Source organism: Dromiciops gliroides, chromosome 4, assembly GCF_019393635.1.
Source record: "Dromiciops gliroides isolate mDroGli1 chromosome 4, mDroGli1.pri, whole genome shotgun sequence".
In the NCBI taxonomy this organism is placed as follows: domain Eukaryota; kingdom Metazoa; phylum Chordata; class Mammalia; order Microbiotheria; family Microbiotheriidae; genus Dromiciops; species Dromiciops gliroides.
In genome coordinates this window covers 37,778,750-37,801,886 of record NC_057864.1, presented here as the reverse complement: position 1 = coordinate 37,801,886, position 23,137 = coordinate 37,778,750, and the positions used below count along the sequence as shown (strand labels likewise).

The following is a 23,137-nucleotide window of genomic DNA, read 5'->3' as shown; positions in this document are numbered from 1 at the left end:
CTCAATCTCTACATAATTTATGTGCCCTGTGATTATCTGTACTCACAAATGACACAATAATAATAGCTCACATTTAAAAAAAAAAAGCTTTCAGGTTTACAAGTGATTTTGCTCACCAGAATTCTGCAAATTTCAAATGTGAGACCATATGGTGGAAGTTTTGCATCAACTTCAAATCATTATATAAATGAAAGCTACAGCCGCAATGGATTACAATTTCCACAATGGACTCCATTCATCCATATTTCATTTGAAAAACTCTTAATTCATTACCTTGCCCTTTCATGGTGTGTGTGTGTGTGTGTGTGTGTGTATGCATGAAGGACTTACAATGCAAGCCTACTTACAAAGGCTAATGTAAAGGAGATTCCTATGTGGGGAGAGGAGTTTAGATGAAGCGATTGCTAAAATCTATTCCATTCTCTTCAGAGGTCATAACATGATGGTGGTTTATGAGTCATGGCATGCAGCAGAGTGATGAAGATCATGGCATATTTAGCATCTCTTTTGCTCTGTGTTCCTCTTGAGTCTTTATTATGTCTTAACTAATAACTAGCACTTAAGGAACACTTGACAATTCCACAGAATCCAGGGACCTTGAGGTGGAAAGGACTCCAGAAGTCATCCAAGCCAAGCTGACCTTGAACAGGGATCCCCTCTATAACACTGCAGACTAGTGGTAGATCATCCAAACGATCTACGGGCAGGTAACCTGCTGCCTCCCAATCCCAGCTTCTGTATGACCACTTTTCAAATACTTGTAGACAGGAATCTTTAATTAATCCAATCCAATTTATCAAGTTTTTTTTTTTAATGCATCCTTCACAGGTGGGCCTTGATTCAGGCAGGATTGAAGTCAAATCTCCCCAGATCCTGTCCTTTTCCCAGGCCCTTCCCTGAGAGCCTCATATGAGCCCCTACCATGCCTATACTGTGAGCACACTCTCAGCCCCTAGACCCAGTCACCTCCCCAGAGTTCTTCCACTAGGGCTTTTCTCAGTCTTCTGCTACTGACTGACTTGTGTTGGCTCCAAAGGGCCCAGGCACTTGCTTCCTGCCCTATATCATGGTCCCAGAGACTTCCCCAATATCCCAGTAGTTACTTCCTACCACATCCATCTCACATTGTTGCTTCCTGCCTAATGACTAGACTCCCAGAGTAGTCCTTATCGTCTCCTGCTTCTGCCTGCTGTGAGATAAGCCTCATGGGACACAACATTTCCTACAAGAAGTCTGGATCTCAAGAGAGGGCTTTACACTGTCCAATCACCTGTCTTCCTCAATACTCCACACTGATACTTTGCTTGGTTAGCCTCCTTCCACACCCTTATACTTTACCTGTCCCAGTTATGCTGCAGTACAAAAACCTCATGCCCTATTCTCAATGGCCCACTCCTTTATCCTGTCTTCCAAACTACCTTCCCTCCTGTCATGTTCCACTCCACATCTTCCTGCCCTTTCTACTCTGCTCTCTGGATTGTGCTTTCTTTGTTTCTTTGCTTCTTTCTTTCTTTCTTTCTTTCTTTCTTTCTTTCTTTCTTTCTTTCTTTCTGTCTGTCTGTCTGTCTGTCTGTCTGTCTGTCTGTCTGTCTGTCTTTCTTTCTTTCTTTCTTTCTTTCTTTCTTTCTTTCTGTCTTTCTTTCTTTCTTTCTTTTTGCTGGGCAATGAGGGTTAAGTGACTTTCCCAGGGTCACACAGCTGGTAAGTGTCAAGTGTCTGAGACCAGATTTGAACTCAGGTCCTCCTGAATCCAAGGCTGGTGCTTTATCTACTGCACCACCTAGCTGCCCCACTTGCTTTCTTCTTACACCTTTTCTTTTCTCCTTTATTTTCTGGCATTTACTGATATCTAACTTCTTCATCATTGCCCATCATTACCATGGTCATCCTTGCCAGTACTGGTTGCAATTTGACTCACAGCCCTGATTCAGTGGTCACAGTGCGGGGAGTCAGAATATTCCTTGCTTCCTATGGCTATTTCCAAACTCTCTCTATGCCACTATCACTTAGAAATCTCTCCTATTCCAATTTATGACCCAATCTAGATTATGGTGGCCAATATCTATTGGCCCACAGAACACTCTCCTTATTTTATCAATGAGGTTAATGCCTGGCTATGGCCTTCTCTCCATCCCCAATCCCGCCTTCAACTAGGAGACATTACGCCCTAAATGTTCCTGAATTTCCTCAGTTCACATGACCACCTCCATTTTACATCATCTAGGCTGTAGACTTGGATGATTGGCATAATGGCCCATGACAGTTGTTGAGAAGGTCAGAAAGGGAAAAGGTTCGAGGGAAAACATTTTCGATATCAGAATCATTTCCAGGTCCTCAAACATAGCCATTTTTTTAATGTGAAAAATTCTAGTACATGTTATATACACTGTGACCCAGATAACAAAGTGACTACCTTCTATATACTCAATATGATTTCTCCACAGCTACAGTCCTTGTGGTTAGGTAACCCAAGTTGATTGTGAACCGCTTGACTATCTCAGACAATTTTTCTGATATATATCTCCTCCATAACCAGGTCCTGAAAATGTCATTCTCTAATTCCACTTGGTTAATTGTTCAATTTAATCACTCGAAAGAAGTGGATAAGTTCTTCTATCATCAAAACTTCTAGGGTTAAATGCCATAACATAATTTGGATTCTATAGAAATAGATAGCTCAGGGAGCCAATGTTAAATGTTGCTCTTCAAGACCTGTAGAGTAGTGAATAGAAACCTGAGGTCTCCATCCTCTTCTGGTATCTGAATCTTGTATTTTCTAGCATTTTGAAGTTCTTATTCAACTCCAATCTTTTCATCAGGAATGCTTGAAAATCCTCTATTCTTTTTTTTTTTTTTTTTGTGAGGCAATTGGGGTTAAGTGACTTGCCCAGGGTCACACAGCTAGTAAGTGTTAAGTGTCTGAGGCCAGATTTCAACTCAGGTACTCCTGACTCCAGGGCCGGTGCTCTATCCACTGCGCCACCTAGCTGCCCCCAAAATCCTCTATTCTATAAAAGGTCATTTTGTCCCCCTTTAGTAGTCTTCTCAGCTTTGCAGGATCGATGATTTTTTGTTATAAGCCTATATGGTTTTGTTTTGTTTTGCTTTTGGTGAGGCAATTGGGGTTAAGTGACTTGCCCAGGGTCACACAGCTAGTAAGTGTGAAGTGTCTGAGGCCGGATTTGAACTCAGATCCTCCTGAATCCAGGGCCGGTGCTCTATCCACTGCGCCACCTAGCTGCCCCTAGCCTATATGTTTTTTCCTTTTTGAATATTGTATTCCAAGGTCTTCTTTCATTTATAGTAGATTATAGGTCTTGTGTGATCCTGACTATGTTTTCTTGGTATTTGAACTTTTTAACTCTGGCTGCTTGTAGTCTTTTTTCTTTGATTTGAAATTCTGGATTTTGGCTATGACATTTTAGAGTAATTTCTTCTTCTTTTTAAAAAATTCCACAGAATGTGTTGGGTGGGTTTTTCCTATGTTCAGTTTTCCCTCCAGTTCTAGACCTGAGAAGTTTTCCTTTATGGTTTTTTAATATTATGCTATACAGCAAAATAATAATAATAAATAAATAAACTAATGTAACCAAGATTACAAGAGAAAAGTAGAAAATTGGGAAAGAATTTTTGAAAAAAATATCTCTGATAAAGGTCTCATTTGTCAAATATATAGAGAACTGAGTCAAATTTATAAAAACACAAGTCATTCCCCAATTGATAAATGGTTAAAGGATATGAACAGGCAGTTTTCAGACAAAGAAACCAAAGCTATCTATAATCATATGAAAAAATGCCCTGGATCACTATTGATCAGAGAAATGCAAATTAAAACAACTCTGAGGTATCATCTCACACCTATTAGAGTGGCAAATATAACAAAAAGGGAAAATATTGGATGTTGGAGGGGATGTGGGGAAGCTGGGACACTAACCCACTGTTGGTGGAGTTGTGAAAAAAGATCCAATCATTCTGAAGAGCAATTTGGAACTATACCCAAAGGGCTATAGAACTGTGTATGCCCTTTGATCCAGCAATACTACTGCTAGGTTTATATCCCAAAGACATCCCCCCAAAAAGAGAAAAAGACCTATTTGTACAAAAATATTTATAGCAGCTCTTTTTGTGGAAATCAGTTGAAATAAAATCAAATTGGAAATCAAAGGAATGTCCATCAATTGGGGAATGGCTAAAGAAACTGTTGTATATGATAGTAATGGAATATTATTGTGGTCTAAGAAATGACAAGCAGAATGACTTCAGAAAGGCCTAGAAAGACATGTATAAAATGATATAAAGTGAAATGAGCAGAACCAAGAGAACACTGTGCACAGAAACAAAAACATTGTTTGATGAACTGTGAATAACCTGACTATTCTCAACAATAAAATAATCCAAGACATCCCAAATTGATGGAACAGACTGAAGCATGCTTTTTTTTTACTTTCTTTCATTTTTTTCTTTTAGTCAAGTTTTCTTATACAAAATGACAAATATTATAATGTTTTACATAATTGTACATGTATAACCCATATCTGCTGCCTCAGGGAGGGGAAAGGGGAGGGAGGGAAAGAGGGGTAAAAATTGGAATCCAAAACTATAAATAAAAATGTTTATTAGGAAAAAAATATATATGTATATATATATATGTGCTATACAGGATTTATTTTTATTTTAAGGTAAGGTCTGGCTTTTATTTTCATGGAACACAGTGATTCTTTTTTTTTTTGGTTAGGCAATTGGGGTTAAGTGACTTGCCCAGGGTCACACACCTAGTAAGTGTGAAGTGTCTGAGGCCAGATTTGAACTCAGGTCCTCCTGAATCCAGGGCCAGTGCTTTATCCACTTCACCACCTAGCTGCACCCCCCCCCCCAGTAATTCCCCACCCCCTACTAATTCTTTTTTTTTTGTGTGGGGCAATGGGGGTTAAGTGACTTGCCCAGGGTCACACAGCTAATGTCAAGTGTCCGAGGCTGGATTTGAACTCAGGTCCTCCTGAATTCAAGGCCAGTGCTTTATCCACTGTGCCACCTAGCTGCCCCTCCCCCTACTAATTCTTAAATTTCATCTCTTTGACCTGCTTTCTAGGTTGGTTGTTTCCGATGTCAGTTACCTTTTTTTTAAAACTTTTTTTCAATAATTTTATTTTTTTCTAATGTTTTATTGTCTTTGATTTTCTTTTCATTTATTTAGGCTTTCAGAAAATCCATTATTTGAGCAAGGTTTACCATTCTCTCTTCCCTTATTTTTCTCCTTTCAAGTCTTTCCTCCAGAGATTTTATTTCATTTTGATCTCTTGTTTCATTTGTTATAGATGTTCATGTATTCCTTGTGGGAAAATCTTTTTTCCCCCTGAGTCCCTGCTTACAGTTGTTATAGAGTTATTCTTTCCTTTTAGGTTAGAGTTTTGGTAGCCCTGGAGCTACAATAATTCTTTTGTGATAGATGATTTTAATTAGGCCCCTATTTTACTCCAATCAGCATTATTCAGTTTGATATGAATCCATAGGGGGAGTGATTATAAGTTCTGTATATTAGGCACCAGAGCTTTGAACTTCATATTGTGAGTTCACTTGCTAACTATAGGATCTTCACCTTTTCTTCCGGCTGAGTAGGGGACCAAATACAGCATGGTGGAAATATTCAATGATATGTAAAGTTGCCCAGCTATTTTTGTTGCCCCTCTGTCCCTCATCATCCCTCTATTGCCCAACATGGGGAGATAGCCATGAGCACTTGGTCAATAAGTGACCCTGTTTCTTGGCCTCTGGTCAGTCTGTCTACTGTCTCATTAACTAGTGTAGATGCTTTGACATCTGTTTATCATTCCACCTCATGGGTCTTCTTGTTGGTTCAGTAGGACCTCTTGGAAGGTCAGGATATGGGTCTGTCAATCAAGGGAATTTTGTATTTTGTATAGACAATCCTGAAGGATCAAGGTCAAGGTCTGTTCACCAATGAGACTTATGTTTTACTATACTTACTCCGTCTGTATTGTCCTGGTATCCAGCATTGTAAAACTAAGTCCTGGAATAAGGGGGCATCCTGGATGATGAGGAAGATCTGAGATTCCATTCATTGAAGGGAGGGTCTGGTCCCTTTACTAAATGGTTATTAGTTCAGAGCTCTGCCTCAGTTTCTTTCATTTCAGATTGGACTGTTTTGGAGTCCATGCTTTATAGGGCTGCTGTCTCCATCTGTTCATTTATCTCTCTAGCCTTAGATACTGAATTGGCATTTTGTGCCAGAGCTGCGCTCCCCCCCACTCCTGCACTTTTGGATGGGGTGGTCAGTTCTCTTCCTCTCACCTTTGGTTACCTAGGTTGTCCTGTTGACCTTTACCTCTTAGAACCTTGAAGTTCAAACCACTATTCCTTCTATAGCATTTTGGGACAGAAGATTAGAGATCTTGGAGCCACTGGGCCTAGGTGGTTATGGTCTGAGTGTGGTCATGACTGCTACTCCCAATGGCTTCTAATGTCCCTGATATGGGATTAGCCCTCCCATGAGACTTTCTTAGGGCCTTGTTTCTGGATTCAAAGCCTCAAAGAATCAAAACCTGGGCCACACTGGGAGGATACAGTCTTGTCTGCCCACATTGTTGCTGTCTTTTCAGGTACTCCCAGTTTTTATGGTCCATGGAATTCTGGCGTGTGTGTGTGTGTGTGTGTGTGTGTGTGTGTGTGTGTGTGTGTGTGTGTGTGTGACAATTCTAGGGTACAAGGCATCAGTTACAGCAACTTTTCATTGTATTTTTTTTTTAATCATTATTTGGTCTCATGCAATTTTTGACTTTTTACTGTAGTAGGTATTTGGGAGCTTCCTGACTGCTTCCATTCCGGCAGCAATCTGGACTGAAAGTCTCTTAGGATTCTTTTCTATCACATTATTTTCTTCTTGGACTTTGTGAGAAAATAATGGGATTTGGCAGATACCCAAAGGCCCCACCTGAGATTAATTTAGAACTGATTGAATTAAGTGAGACTGATTGAGAGTGATTGACTTTGCTAATTAACCTACTTAAAGTTAATTCAATTAAAGCCACACCTGGATGACTCCCAAGAGAGTGTTCTCAGAGGCTGTGGACTATGACACCAACACAAGACCACCCTCAAGTTCAGTGAACCAATGGTCTTGGATGATGCTAACCAATCAGCTTGAAGCAGTGTGTAAGGACTGCCTCTCCTTTGAACCTATAAAAAGCTTCCACACGCAGTTTGTGGTTGAAGCAGGCTCTTGGTGGAGGACTTGAGGAAGAACCAGACCAGGCTGGAGCTCTAGGCTAAATAGGCCTTTTCTTAACTTTCTGAACTCCACGTGTTCTCTTTTTACTAATACCTAGTATGCTTTAATAAATGCTTAATGCCCAAAGACAGGTGCTAAAACATCTAATTTAAGGTGACAACACATTTAGATTTTAAACATCACAACTTCAAGGAAGGGGAAGTGGCAGAGATTTCTTTCCTGTCCATCACTCCAGGTAGCCTATAGCAGAAAAACATGTCAGTGGGAAACATTTGACTATCTAGGCAATCTTGAGACTAGACCTCAATTCTGGGGATTTGTTTCCATGTATATTTGTGTCTTTTCCATCTTCTGGGTTCCCTTCTGTGGAGGAAATAAACAGCTGTCTTGTACACGATATCCACATTATATATGAGGGTGCTCTTCTAGATCCAAAGACCTTAGACATAAGTCTTACCTAAGCTTTATTTTAGATATTTTATTAGAAGGATCCAGATGTGTTTATAAATGAGCCAAAGAAAATGTGATTTTTCTAGTGGGAACAAGTTCCTCAGGTAAATCCTGACCACATGAGCCCAGAATTGCTGACGGAAGAATCTGGGTTCAGGGTTTTAGAAATGTTGAGGCCTCCCTTGGTACATTTATGTGTGTCTGTGGAGCTGAGATCCGTGGGGAACATATAGGTAGAATGTCCGGAAGCAATTTGGACAGGTGGGACTGGAGCTTCGGATATGTATGTTTGGATATGTAGATTTGGAACTAATCTGCAGAGGTGATAGTTGAAGCCATGGTAGCTACTGAGATCACTAAGAGAGAACACGTGGAGAGAAAAGAGAAAGGCCAGGGAAGATTTCTATCAAGAGAGTTTGCAACATGGTTGATGATGCCCTGTTGGAGGCAGAAATGGATCTGTCAAGTAGAAAGAGAAGTGTCATAAAACCCTAGGGAGGAGACAGTATATAGCTAAAGGTTGTTGACAGGAACAGATAATTTGGAGAAGGCAAAACAAATAGATTATAATCATGCGGAAAAAAGCCAGCCTCACTAAAAACCAGAGATGCAAATTAAAACAACTTAGCACCTGTGATTCAATAATTCTGTTGTTGAGATATACCCTTAAAGCAGGGGTTCTTAAATTTTTCTGTGTCACAGAGCCCTTTGGCTTTCTGGTGAAGCCTATTCTTCTCAGAATAAGGTTTTTAGATACACAAAACAAAGCATAGAATTACAAAGGAAATCAATTATATTGATACAGAATTTTCACAGCATTTTAAAAACAAACTCACAGACCCCAGATTAAGAATCTCTGTTCCAAAGTTCCAAAAAAGTTTAAAAAAAAAAAGCCGTCTCTTCAAAGATTTTCACAGAATTGTTATGCATAATTGCAAAAATCTAGAAGCGACCTATATATCCTATAGGGAAATGATTAAATCAAGGTACATTGATATAACAGGTTATAATAATAACTAACATTTATACATTATTGTTAAGGTTTACTTAAAATATTATTTCATTCTATCCTCACAACAATCCTGAAAGGTGGGTGCTATATTACTATTATTTTCTTTTTTGTTTTTGTTTTTGTTTTTGCAGGGCAATGAGGGTTAAGTGACTTGCCCAGGGTCACACAGCTAGTTGAGTGTCAAGTGTCTGAGGCTGGATTTGAACTCAGGTCCTCCTGAATCCAGATTCAGTGCTTTATCCACTGCACCGCCTAGCTGCCCCTACTATTATTTTCTAGTTGAGAAAACTGAGGTAGGTAGATTTAGTGACTTGTGTCAAGTTATATAGTTAGGAAATATCTGAGACTAGGTTGGAACTTGGTCTTCCTGACTTCAGATCAAGCAACAATCTACTTGCTTTTCTTTCTTTTCTGTCTGTCTGTCTGTCTCTCTTTTTAACTGTCATTGTCTTTCTCTGTCTCTGTCTTTCACTGTCCCTGTCTTTCTTTCTGTCTAAATATTGGCTTCAGTTTCCTCATTCTCAAAAATGAAAGGACTAGACTAGAATATTAGATGACCTGTAAGGTGTGAAATCCTGGTTAGAAGGCATTGGAGATACCTCCGGGAGTCTTTATAAATAATTCAGTAAAAAGGACCAGGAAATCTTTGTAGCAGAGGGTGCATTGGCCTCTAGGGGCCATCTCTGGGAGCACGCATCTAGCGCTCCCCAGGGGAGACAATTCAACCTCCACCCCACCTATCTACTCTATAGATGGAAAGTTTTTCATGTGTAAGTATTACTATTTTTCAAATGTTAGCAAATGGAGTGATGAGTTCAGTGTACTGAATTCATAGACGCCTTTTTTGTCATGATGTATTTTCTCAAAAGGTACTACCATCACGAACAACTAAAAATTTTACAAAGGAATTGCCATACTCAAAAAGTTTGTACACAACTGCTTTAAGGTCTATTCCGCCTATACCTTACTATCATGGATACTGTGTATCGCTTGCTTTGCCTATGTTTGCATAAGTTCCTCGAGTGTGGGACTGTCTTTTGCCTCTTTTTGTAATGTCAACGCTTGGCACGTTGCCTGACACATACTCGACGCTTATTAAATATTTTTGGGCTTATTGATTATTGTGTGATGTAAACTCTATCTAGATCCATACACATCCATACACATACGCTCATTTCATCAGCTCCTGATGTGGAAATTCCCTTGACCATTGCAGACCCACAACCGTCGGTGTGACTTAATAGGTAAGTTCTCTGGAATTGCTTGAACGCAGAGGATACATCTTATAGGGTCAGAGTGGAATGTGAACCCAGGACTTGCTCATTCCAAGCCCCGCACTCTAGTTTCTTGCCGCTACGGGAAGTGACATTTATGTAAGGCTGTCAAGTTTGCAAAGCATCTTCTATGGTCTTCACAACGACCCCTCCAGGGGAATGCTACAGGTATTCTTTCCATTTAACAGATGAAAAAAGTGAGATGCGGAGAGAGGGTTAGTGTAGGAGGCTGAATAGGAACCCAAGTCTAGCACTCTTCTTCCCTTTCTCCTCAATAAGAGCCCAGAAGACCCTAAGTTAAGGACGCGCTTTATTACATTCGGAAAAATCAGAGGAAGACCTCCCCACTGGGCCGGCGACCCCGCCCTTCCCAGGCGCCCCAGCTCTGGCTCCCTGCCTATCCCTCTAGCTCCAGCACTCGCCTGCTCTCCCCGCCCGCCCCGCCCCGCCCCGCCCCACCTGCTGTGGGGGAGGGGGCACCGGTCCTGGGAGAACCCTGGAGTGACGTGAGCGCCGACTTCCCCACGCCTCCTCCCCGCCCGCCCCGCCCCATCCACGCGCATCTCCGCCAATCCCGGACCGCGCTCCCACGGTGACCCTTTCCGGGCCCCGCCAGGGTCCCACCTCTCCCACTCCCCCCTCTCCCCTCCCCGCCAGCCTCGTTGTCGCGGGAGGCGCCCGAGGTGAGAGCATCCTACTCAGTCGCCTTAACCGCTTCGGCCGCCGGAGTCGGAGCACGAGCCGCTGCTTGGGGTCTCCCGGCCCGAGGCACCCGCCCGCCCGCCATGGATTACGATGAAGGTGAGCCCCCGGCAGCCCGTCGCCCCGAGCCTGGCCGGGCCGCCTCAGGATGGTCGGACCTGTTTGGGGGGCTTAGTCGGGCGCCCCGGGCCGTCCCGCGCCTAGGCCCCGGCCCGACCTGGGGAGGGGGAAGGGAGAAAGGTGCGTGGGAGCGAGCGAGGCCGCCCCGACCTCCCTCGGCCCACCCAGAACCCGCCCCGCCCCGGTCCTTTGGGCGCTTTGTTTTCCGAGGGGCGTCCCATCCCCCAGGGGCGGGGAGGGGGCGGGGCGACCCCTCTGTGGGCCCCGGAGCCCTGGGGACGGACCCCTTACCCTTTCTCTGGAGCCCGTCCTTAAAAAATCCGAAGAATCACAAAGGAGACCGACCCCAGGGCTCAAAACATGAAAAAAGAACCGTCCCCAGGCCCCCCTCCCCCTTAGCGGGTTAAGGACCCCTGCCCTGGACTGCCGGGCCAGCCCGACCCCAGGCACAAAAGCGGGGCGATCCCCCGTTTGAAATCGGGGAGCAGCGTTCCCGGCTTCGTTCCTTAAGTGAGTGGCTGGCCACCCGGGATCATTTCCCAGCTTTTCCGTTGTCACCGATGTCGTGCTGGAGGGGCCTTAAAGGCCAGCGATCGAGCCATTAAGCTCCCTTTATGTGATACCGAGAGCAAAGCGCCCCCGCCCCTGCAGGCGCTTCTAGCGAGACACTGAACACGCACGGGAGTACATGCAAAATACACAAAAGGGATACAAGGTAACCTTTAGGGGGTGGGGCACTGATGACTGGAAAGTTCTCTAGAAGCAGGCCCCCCTTGGTACATTTATGTGTGTCTGTGGAGCTGAACCTTGATGGTGACTTGTTCAGCCGACTGGAAGATGTGCCTTAAATCTGTTCTCTTGCCTAGTGGCATTAGAGGTTATAATGGCTTAGTTTGGGGTGAGTTTTTAGAAGGTCCTTTGTGAGACAAATCCCAGGAGCAGTGTCAAAGATGTCAAGACAGTGATCTATCTGTTTATGCCATCTTGCAGGGCAGCCTTTGAAATGAATGAAGATTGTAACAGGCTTTATTGCTGAAGTGGGCAGCATCCTCTAGTTTTCTCCCTGGCATAATTTCCTGGACTATGTATGGATCTCTTTGATAAAACCTGCTTTGGAGGTCATTAGTCCTTCTAATACTGCTCTGCATCATGGTACTGTGAGTGTTAACCCAACTTTAAAAGCAGCCTCTGTTCAGATTTTTCAGAACAGTTAAAAAGTGTCCTTCACTGCTAGACTGACCAAAGCAGGACATTGTTGATAGCCAAGTGGGTTGGCCTTGCAAATGGATAACAAGAAAGTAGTTAAAGGAAAGACATTATTTTAGTGTTATGTCCTTCTCAGGCCACCCAACCTTTAGACAAATTCCCCCCACCCCCCAAAAAAAGAGTATTGATATATTTGAATTTCCCTTACTCCTTCCCTTGGTTCCCTTAGTTTCCTTTAGCCTGCCTTTTATTGAAGCTTCTTTGCCTAAAATAATCAGCAAATGGAGGGCAGCCTCAAACAAAGGCCTGGGACAATTCACAAAACTCTTTCCACTATCAGTCCTGAATAATTACAGATTTAGCCTTTTTAAATGGCTTTTCTAGGAGAAAAAACATCTGTTGTTTAGTTGTTTTTAAGAAGGAAAAGGAAAAATAATCTTTCCTGCTTCTCTTTTGCATTGAAAAGGGGAAAATAGCAGATTCAATGAAAAATAATGCAAAAAATGACTTTTGAATGTTTTCTCTTTTGTTTGCATGCTAATTATACTTAATCTGAGGGTGTGTCTGGGAGTGCAGTAGCATTATTGTGAATCAGAAATTATTAGTTGATGTCATTTGAAGTAGGCTTTTTGTGTAACTATTTTGCAGTAGGAAATTCTTTTGCTATTTGTTGGCAAGGGGCTCTTGTTTAGTCTTTTATATCAAGAAGTACTTTGATACATGGATAGTTCCAAATAATGATGACTAGAGGTGGCTAGAGTTAGGAGTAATTTTTTTTTAAAGTGTTTTTCATGCCACTGTTGGCAGGTGCACCTGAGACCAATTGTAGTATGAGTACCAGCTTAGGCTAAGTTCCATTAAATGATTCGTTTTTTGTTTTTGTTTTTTAATTGGGTTTTTTAGTTTTGTTTTGGTGGGTTAGAATTGGGATATGCATCAGAAATCATCTACTGGGGCAGCTAGGTGGCGCAGTGGATAAAGCACCGGCCCTGGATTCAGGAGTACCTCAGTTCAAATCCGGCCTCAGACACTTAACACTTACTAGCTGTGTGACCCTGGGCAAGTCACTTAACCCCAATTGCCTCACTAAAAAAAAAAAAAAAAAGAAAGAAATCATCTACTCCAGGGCTTCTTAAACTTTTTTCCCTTCTTCTTTCTTGTTTTTTCTTTCTTGTTCTTCTTTTTTTGGTGAGGAAATTGGGGTTAAGTGACTTGCCCAGGGTCACAGCTGTTAAGTGTCAAGTGTCTGAGGCTGGATTTGAACTCAGGTCTTCCTGACTCCAGGGCCAGTGCTCTATTCACTGTGCCACCTAGCTGCCCCAACTTTTTCCATTCTTGACCTCTTTTAGCCTGGGAAATTTTCTTGTGACCCCAGGTTTATAAGTATATAAAATATGGATAGAGCACCGGCCCTGGAGTCAAGGGGTACCTGAGTTCAAATCCTGCCTCAGACACTTAACACTTAATAGCTGTGTGACCCTGGGCAAGTCACTTAACCCTAATTGCCTCACTTAAAAAAAAAAGATATAAAATAAGTATACATAACTTTTTACTGTTGCCAAAATTTTCAAGATCCCCACATTCAGTTATGTGACCTCATATGGGGTCAGGATCTATAGTTTAAGTAGCTGTTAGGATCTATTGCATGGGAGTTTGTGTCATGGACCCCTTTGGCAATCTTCTAAAGCCTTTGGTATTTCTCTCTGGATGATTTTTAATGCATACAATAAAATACATAGGATTACAAAGAAAACCAATTATAGTGAAATAGTTTTCAAAATATTAAAAGCAGAAGCTCACAAATACAGTGTTAAGGACCCCGTCTGATTTCTTTTATTTGACACGTGAGAAAATGTCAAGAAGGATAAGCAAGATATGTATAATGACTTGCTTACAATCTCACTGGTAGTATAGGGCTAGAATTTGAACTTTAGGTCTTTTGACTATATCCTGTGCTTTTTCCACTGAGCCATGACAATCCATGAAACAGTCAGCACTTAAGTCTCTTATTTTGCCAAGGATGTTACTTGAGCCAGGGTATATTCTAGCCCAGCGCCAAAGGACTGTTTCATATTTGTGGATAAACTTTATGTTCTTTTATTAGTTTGTATTCATACAACTAATAAGAGTGATATTTCTTTGCTTTGAGAAGAGGTGAAGTATTTTGTGAATTGTAGTCATGCCAAGTAGTGACATATGTATATCTTGAGACAAAATCTTAGACTCTTTAGTAGAGTTTAAGTGGAAAAAAATTAATTTGGAGGACATAGGTTGTCAGTTTTAAAATTGCTTTAATTCTAGGATGCTTCTCTTTTTCACTCAGAAACTACCTCTCCCTGCTGTCAGTTGGTATAGATCAGGTAATGAGACTAATTTTTGTGATGTTATATCCAGTATTTCAATTCAATTCTTCAAAATTTATTGAGAGGTGATCTTCAGGGTACTTGAAGGGGGTACAAACCTGAATGAGAGAATCTGTGATCTCAAAGAGTTTATAATACACTAATATACTCAAAATCTGCCCCTACTAGGGTAGGAGAAAACAGTAATGCATTATTATTATTATTATTTTTTCTTTTTAGTGAGGCAATTGGGGTTAAGTGACTTGCCCAGGGTCACACAGCTAGTAAGTGTTAAGTGTCTGAGGCTGGATTTGAACTCAGGTACTCCTGACTCCAAGGCCAGCGCTCTATCCACTGCGCCACCTAGCTGCCCCAACAGTAATGCATTATTACCAAAGCAAAAGTAATTAACTATTGGATTCCTTGCATCACATTTATGTGCACAATGAGCATTAGCTGGACCAAAGGGTGTGTATGCATGTGTGTGTGTGTTCACACGTGGTGGTGCACAAAATTGTGTACACAGACATGCGCCAGTATTACTAAGGAAAACGTGTTAAAATGAAAAGAGAAGATTTGCTTTTAAGTCTTTCCTTTGTTGCTCACTGTCTTTGTGGTTTAGGCAAGTCCTGTAATTTTCTCATCTGTAAAGTAGAAATTAATATAGGGACTCACATAGATTATTTTTATTCTTGAGTATTTCAGAGGCAGGACAGGAGGTTTCATTGGTTCGGGAAATTTCCTGTGTAGTAACTCTTGTTTACTCTGAGCAACTTGTTTGCCATGATGGGATAACTAGTATGTGTCAGAGGCAGGTAGGTCTTCCTGACTCCAAGGCTAGCCTTCTGTCAAGTGATCCATATTAAAATCTAGTATAGAGTTCTAGCATCCTTCTAAATATGTAACATTCAAGTAATTATTAGTAATAGCAATTATTTTGGTGGGGGGAAGATGGAATTTCTTCTTTTTCTTTTTGATATAGAACATATATTTAATGAATACTCCATTTTTCCAAATCTAAATTTGATCACACCCTCATGGGTTTTCTTTCTAAAATTTTGAACTTAGATATGGAAAGACAAAAAAAGAGAATGTTGCAATGTACACAGTACAAAATAAAAAGAGGATTCAGTATTAAACCCGGAATTTCCATTTCACACAATTTATGTAAAAAACCCCCAACAAACTATGCAATAAGACTGCACATTGTTTTCAAAGCTACCCCTAAGATTTTTTTGTTCTCTTCTGTGCCTTTTTTATTTATATTTTTGCCTCCCTTCCCATCTCATCCTAGAAAAGGATCCCATTATGTATGTGTGTTATATAAAATCATACTATACATCTATTTATCAGTTCTTTCTTTGGAGGTGGATAGCAGCTTCCTTCATAGGTCCTTTGTAGTTGATTTGAGTATTTATAATCCTCTAAATGACTTAGTTGTTCAAAGTTATTCTTTTTTGGGGGTGGTAGGGCAGTGAGGGTTAAGTGACTTGCCCAAGGTCACACAGCTAGTGTCAGGTGTCTGAGGCTGGATTTGAACTCAGGTCCTCCTGGATCCAAGGCCAGTGCTTTATCCACTGCGCCACCTAGCCGCCCCCCAAAGTTATTCTTAAGACAGCATCGCTCTTAGTGTATGCAGCATTCTCTTGGTTTTGTTCATTTCACTCTTCATTATTTCATGCGAGTCTTTCCATGTTTTTCTAAAATCCACCAGCTCATCACCTCTTAGCACAGTAGTATTCCATCACAGTCATATACCATAACTTGTTTAGCCATTCCCCAATCGATGGGCATCTCTTAACTTCTAATTCTTTGCCATCACAGAGAGAGCAGCTATAAATATTTTAGAACACAAAATTTTTCTTCCTTTTTCCCTAATCATCTTGGGAAACAGACCTAATAGTGAATTTGCTGCTTCAAAGGGTATAAATACAGTTTTCTCACTCCTTGGGCATAATTCCAGATTGCTCTCCAAAATGGTTGGATCAATTCATAGTTCCAACAGTGAATTGATTAGTGTCCCAGTTGTTCCACATCCTCTCCAACATAAAATGATATCTCAAGATTGTTTTAATTTGTATTCTCTAATCAGTAATGATTTAGGGCATTTTTCATATGACTATATATAGCTTTGATTTCTTCAGAAAGTTATCATTTCAGATAACAGTTCTGTTAAAAGTAGACTTTGACTCTTCTGTAAATGTACCTTCTTAGATTATGTACTAACAATGCATTTAATGACCTATGGTTTGCAAAGGATCTTACATAGATTATTTTATATATCCTAAAAATCTGGTAAGTCATGTAAGGATTATATCTGTTTTACAGATGGAGAAACTGAGGCCCAAGGAAATTGACTTGCCCACTCTCACACTTTACCATATCTAGATGTTGAACCCAGATGGTCTTATTTCAAAACTAGTCCTTTTCCCACTATATCACAATGCATTCTGATTTTTAAGGGTTTTTAGGCTAATAATAAGAACTGCTATTTCATTGGGTAGAGATCTCTCTCTTCCAACTTAGGTCACCACTAAATCTCTGATTTAGTAAGTTAAACAGCTTGCTCCAGGTCCCATAGTGACAGTGACCTGTGTCTGAAATGAGATTTGAATCCAGATCTTCTCTACTTTCAAGATCAGTGCTGTGTCTTAATATACTCACACAGGAGTTCTTAACCTTTTATGTCATGGACGCTTGTGGCAATCTGTTGAAGCCTCAACACCTCTTTTCTAAATGAATAAAATACATAGAATTGCCAAGAAAACTGATTATGTTGAAATAACGTTATTAAAATATGAAATAAAAGTATATCCACAGATTCCCAAGTTTAGGAACCTGTACTCTTAGAGGATTTTTAATAAAGGCTCCGAATGTCATCTTCAGTTCACTATCTGCATTAGTTATTTGAGGGCTTCTTTTTAAAAAATTTTCCTTTCCTGTCCTGTCTTTTTGTAGTCCCATTCTCCCTTATTTAGGAGAATGCTTCCAAACAAACTTTATTGGAGCATGGCCCTTTAAAATTTTAGCATATTCATTGTCTAACAGCAGAGTGCCTTGAACATAGTACCTAATCAATAAATATTTGTTTAAATTGATTTAGTAAATTTAAACTTCACATACCATTTCTGTTTTTTAACTCAGAAGAGTTGAGGGTTTTCTAGCTGGATGCCTTCTTTATAGTAGAACAGAATTTGTTGATGTAGAAGTTAAGTTACAAAGGTCAAATCTATGAATTGCAGAGAACCAACTCTGTTCATTTCTTGTATTGGAATTTTATTATGTTGATTACTTGACCTGTGGTAGGTTTTAATTTTTCTAAGGGAATAAATGATCCTTTGTGCAAAGCAACTCTTTTAGGAGCTGCAGACAAAAGACAAAGTACCTTCTGGACTCAAAGATGAGAAACAGCACAGTGTCTACCACAAAGCAGTTAAATTCTAATAAAGGCATCACATAGATCAAACAGATAAATGAATATGAAACTAGGTAGAATGTGATAAAGATTCAGTCAAAGTACTCTTAAGAACACTTAAGGTGTGCAGAACCAAGATGGTGGAGGAAAGATATTAAACTCACAGAGCTCCTTTCACAATCCCCCCCCCCCAAAAAAAAATAGCAATAAAACAAGCCTTGGAGCTGCAAAACACACAAAAAGAACATTTAAGGTGGAGAAATCATTATTAATTCGGGCAGGGGAATCAGGGAAGGCTTCAAGGAGAAATTGGCTTCTGATTTGGACCTTGAAGGAAGGCAGATTTCAATATATATGTTAAGATTTGGGAGGGACCCATTCCACACTTCGAAGACTATCTATGAATGCATAGAAATGGGAGAATACCAGATAAACTTGCCCAGTGGCTAGTCACCCATTTTGGGAGTAATATACAGTGTGTGAAGGGAAACATGAAAAAAGACTGGACAGTTGGGCTGGACCCAATGTTAATTGGACCCAGCCTTATATGCCAAGCTAAGGAATATATGTATGTATTTTTTTTTAATCCTATGAGCAAAGGTTATCACAGGATTTTTGAGCAAGGGATGATGCAGTAAAATCTGATACTAGCAATTTGGTTTTCTTTTTTTTTTTTTTATTAGCCAGTTGTTTATTTTATTGTTTTTTTTCCTTTCATAAAACCAACTTCTAAGTTTTATTTATAAATTCACTGGTTTCCTTATATTCATTACATTGCATTCATTACATTATTCAACTCACTTTTAATTTTAGGAATTTTAATTTTGTGGGTAATTGGTTTTTGTTTTTTAATTTTTTGGGGGCAGGGGCAATGAAGGTTAAGTAACTTTTCCAGGGTCACACAGCTAGTAAGTGTCAAGTGTCTGAGGTCAGGATTTGAACTCAGGTCTTCCTGAAATCAAGGCCAGTGCTTTATCCACTGTGCCAACTAGCTGCCCTGTTAATTTATTTTAATTTGTTATTTTTCCAGATTTTTCTGTTCTTTTTCTTTTTATTGATGTAAATATTTAAGGATGTAAAATTTCCTCTGATTATTGCTTTTACTGCATCCCCTGGGTTTTGAGATCTTGTTTCATTATTATTCTCCTTAATACAATTATTTATTGTTTCTGTGACTTGTTCTCTAATCCATTCATTCTTTTAAAATTAGGTTATTTAGTCTCCAATTAATTTTTAATCTGTATTTATATGGTCCCTTATTAAATAACATTTTTATTGCATTATGATCTGAAAAGAATGCATTTAATATTTCTGCTTTTCTGCATTTAACATAAAGTTTTTAATGTTCTAACACGTGGTCAGTTTTTGTAAAGGAGCCATTTACCACTGAGAAAAATGTATATTCCATTCTATTCCCATTCATTTCACTCCAGATATCTATCATATCTAGCTTATTTAAGATTCTATTCATCTTCTTGACTTTTCTTTTTGTTCATTTGTTTGTTACATTTATCTAGTTCGGAGAGGGGAAAAGGTTGAAGTCCTTCACTATTATAGTTTTGCTATCTATTTCCATCTGTAATTCATTTAGCTTTTATTTTAAAAATTTGGATGCTATAGCATTTGGTGCACATAGGTTTAGTGTTGACATTACTTCATTATCTATCATGTTTCCATGTTTCTCTCTTTTAATTAAATCTGGTTTAGCTTTAACTTTGTCTGGGATTATGATCATTACCCCTGCTTTTTTTTGCATCATCTAAAAAGCATAATAAAGTAAAAATAAATTCATGTGTATCTTTCATTTTTAAATATGTTTCTTGTAAAACAGCATATTGTTGGATTCTGGTTTTTAGTTCATTCTGCTATCCATTTCTGTTTTGTGGGTGAGTCCATTCCATTCATATTCAATATTATAATTACTAGTTGTGAATTTCCCCCATCCTATTTTTCTTTACTGTTTATCCTTCTCTCCCTCTCTTTTTACCCCATTGGTCCTCAAACATCTAATTGACTTTTAATTACTGCCTCCCTAATCTGCATGCCTTCTAAGAATTTTTCTCTTATCCTCTCCTCCTTTTAAGAATCCCTGCCTGGGGCAGCTAGATGTCGCAGTGGTTAAAGCACCGGCCCTGGATTCAGGAGTACCAGAGTTCAAATCCAGCCTCAGACACTTGACACTTACTAGCTGTGTGACCATGGGCAAGTCACTTAACCCCCATTGCCTAAAAAAAAAAAAAAAAAAAAAAAAAGAATCCCTGCCTGGGGCAGCTAGGTGGCTCAGTGGATATAAAACACCTGCCCTGAATTCAGGAGGACCTGAGTTCAAAGCCAGCATCAAGACACTTGACACTTACTAGCTGTGTGACCCCCATTACCCCACAGCAAAAAAAAAAAAAAAAAAGAATCCCTCCCTTATCCTCTCTCCTTGCCCTCCTATTCCTTAATTTACCCATCTTTGTAAGAGGCCCTCCCTTATCCTTTTCCCTTAGCCTCTACTTTTTTTTTTTTAATTTTGTTGAGGCAATTGGGGCTAAGTGACTTGCCCAGGGTCACACAGCTAGGAAGTGTCAAGTGTCTGAGGCTGGATTTGAACTCAGGTCCTCCTGAATCCAGGGCCGGTGCTCTATCCACTTCACCACCTAACTGCCCCCTAGCCTCCACTTTTTTGCTCTACCTACCCTTCTAAAAGTCTCTCATATTCTATCCCCTTCACCCTCCTATTTCTCTGTAAGTTAAGCAGACTTTCAAACTCTTTAAGATGTATGTTATTCTTTCTTTAACTCAGTTCTGATGAGAATAAGATTCTAGCACTACCAGCCCTCCACCCCTTCCTGCCTCTGTCATAATAGTTCTTCCATTAATGTCTTATTTATATGAGATAATTACTCTATTTTACCTCTCCCTAAGCCAGTTTTATTTTTCAAAATCATCCCATCATACTCAGATGCATCCCCATAACATTCTTTAAGATAACAGTTTCCCATATAAGAAGTAAACATTTTGACCTTATTAAATACTATATAATTGGTCTTTAATGTTTACCTTCTTATGCTTGTCCTGAATCTAGTAGGTCAGATTGTTCATTCATTTCTGGGCTTTTCTTCACAAATATCTGAAAGTCCTTTAGTTCATTAAATAGCCATCTCCCCCCCACCAGCCCTCCCCCTCCTCCCCCCACACACCCTGCCACCATTCAGGATTATACACAGGTTTGCTGGGTAAATTATTCTTGGTTGCAAGCCCAGCTCCTTTGCTCTTCAGAATATGCCTTTTGGACTTTCAGTGCAAAAACTGCTAAATCCTGTGTTATCCTGACTGTAGCTCCATGGTATTTAAATTATTTTTTCCTATTTGCTTGTTGTATTTTCTCCTTGACTTGGGGGATTCAAAACTTGGCTATGATGTTCCTATGAGTTTTCATCTTGGGATCTCTTTTAGGTAGTGATTAGTGGATTTTTTTCTATTTCTATTTTACCCTCTTCTTCTAAAACCTCTGGGAAATTTTCCTTAATAATTTCTAGAAGTATAGTGTTTAGACTTGTTTTTTGATCATAACTTTCAGGTAGTCCAACAATTCTTATATGATCTCTCCTCAATCTGTCCTCCAGGTCAGTTTTTCTAATGTGATATTACACCTTCTCTTCTATTTTTTCATTTTTTTGATTTTGCTTTTTTATTTCTTAGTGTCTTATGAAATGATTAGCTTCCCCTTGCCCAGTTCTAATTTTTAAGAGTTATTTTCTTCTTAAGTTTTTGGATATCTTTATCTAGTTGGTTGAACTCATAATTTTCTTAATTTTCTTTCATTCTTTTTTCCCCTAATTTTTCCATGGTCTCTCTTATTTGATTTTTAAAGTCCCCCAAAACTCTTTTTGGGTTTGTGACCTTTTTTCTTTGAGATAGATGTAACTGTTAGAACTCCTCTATCTTCTAAGCTTCAACACATATCTTCTCTATCACTGTAGTAGCTATCTCTGGTTAGGTTCTTTTTTTTTCTTTCTTCTTAATGCAGCTTACTTTTTATCTGTTAACTTTGTGTTAAAGTCAGGCACTAGTCCCATGGTGTGGGGAATAATATCTAGGAATCCTATTCTCAATCTGTAGAACCGATAGAGATAATAGATAATGGAAATTATAACTTTTGGCTAAAAAGAGGTTTTCAGAATATTTGAGTTGTGATGATATGAACTGTTTTAAGCAAACCATAATGTAAAGAAAAAGTATAGTTCCTGGGACGGTTTCTTTTACAAATAGATAAATTGTTTAGGAAAATCTTGTGGAGCATTTTTTGTTTAATTTGTTGTTTTAAAAGCATTGAATCTGGTCAGTTAGTGTGCTGAAACAATTGATGTTTTTTACTTCCTATGTTTTTTTGTTAAGAATCCAGCTTTTATTTAGTTCATGATCAGTTGTTATCTTAGGTGGATGGTTAGATTTTTCTGTTAGGATTCATTTAAAATAGTAGATGGAGGAGAAAACCGTATTGCTAGAGAGAGCTGTGTAAAATGAGTATTATTTTTCTTTATTGCTTGTCAGCATGCTAGCGTAAGCAGAATACTAAGCTCCAAGTTCATATGCAAAGGACATCTATCTCATTGTGTGCTGGTCTTGAATTTGTATCAGGGTTAGAAACAAGCTCTTGTCTTTAGAGTGAGCAGTACTGACTTTTTTTTCTCTCTTTTAGGAATGGATCGGGATTATGGCCATGGATTTTATGGAGGTCTGACATTTAAAGTTATTTATCTAAAAATTCTTCATTTGAGTGTGAGTAAAGGGGAGCTTAATTTAGTTTCTTTATAATTTTTGTAGGGATGGATCGTGACTATGGCCATGGCTCCTATGGGGGTCCAAGACCCATGGACTCCTACCTAAATCAATCATATGACATGGACACTCATGGTGGTGGTGGTAGTGGTGGTAACAGGTAAATCACTTAATCATTTGACCAAATGATTCAACAGCTTCATATAAGATTTAGAATAAATTCTTTTAACTTAAGTGTTCCTTAGGTATATTGTCTGATACTTGTTACCAACAAATTGGCATTAAATTGAAAACTTATCATGAATATCTAAGAGGTATAATGCATAAAAAATAACTGGCAAATATATTCTAACTTTGTTTCTGAGCAATCCTAAATAATTAAAAATTAGGAATTTTATAAAATATTTTAATGTCTGTTTCTAAAGTAGAACTTAATTTTAACCATTGTCTACTCATCAAACCAAGTGCTTCAGTCAACACTTGATCAAAGATAATTTTGGTTCTTTTGTTACTGGCATTAATATTTTTTGAAGCTTTGTTGTTAATAATTTTTTCAATCTGTCCAAAGAGGGAGTGGTGGGAAAAGGGGTGAAAAAGCAGCAA

At 39.4% G+C, this 23,137-nt stretch overlaps 1 protein-coding gene across 2 annotated transcripts in view; it reads left to right on the top strand.

Moving 5' to 3' along the window:
• The first annotated feature begins 10,582 nt into the window (after positions 1–10,582).
• The window catches only part of LOC122725756 (DBIRD complex subunit ZNF326-like), a 35,511-nt gene continuing 22,956 nt past the window's right edge, over positions 10,583–23,137 (top strand). The window contains exons 1-4 of one of the 2 annotated variants that reach the window (XM_043963026.1): positions 10,583–10,783; positions 11,795–11,961; positions 22,455–22,490; positions 22,580–22,694. In XM_043963026.1, the coding sequence (XP_043818961.1) occupies positions 22,457–22,490; positions 22,580–22,694 (149 nt within the window). In that variant the 5' untranslated portion in view covers positions 10,583–10,783; positions 11,795–11,961; positions 22,455–22,456. The remainder of the gene's footprint in view (positions 10,784–11,794; positions 11,962–22,454; positions 22,491–22,579; positions 22,695–23,137) is intronic. The other variant, XM_043963025.1, reaches the window with a different exon arrangement.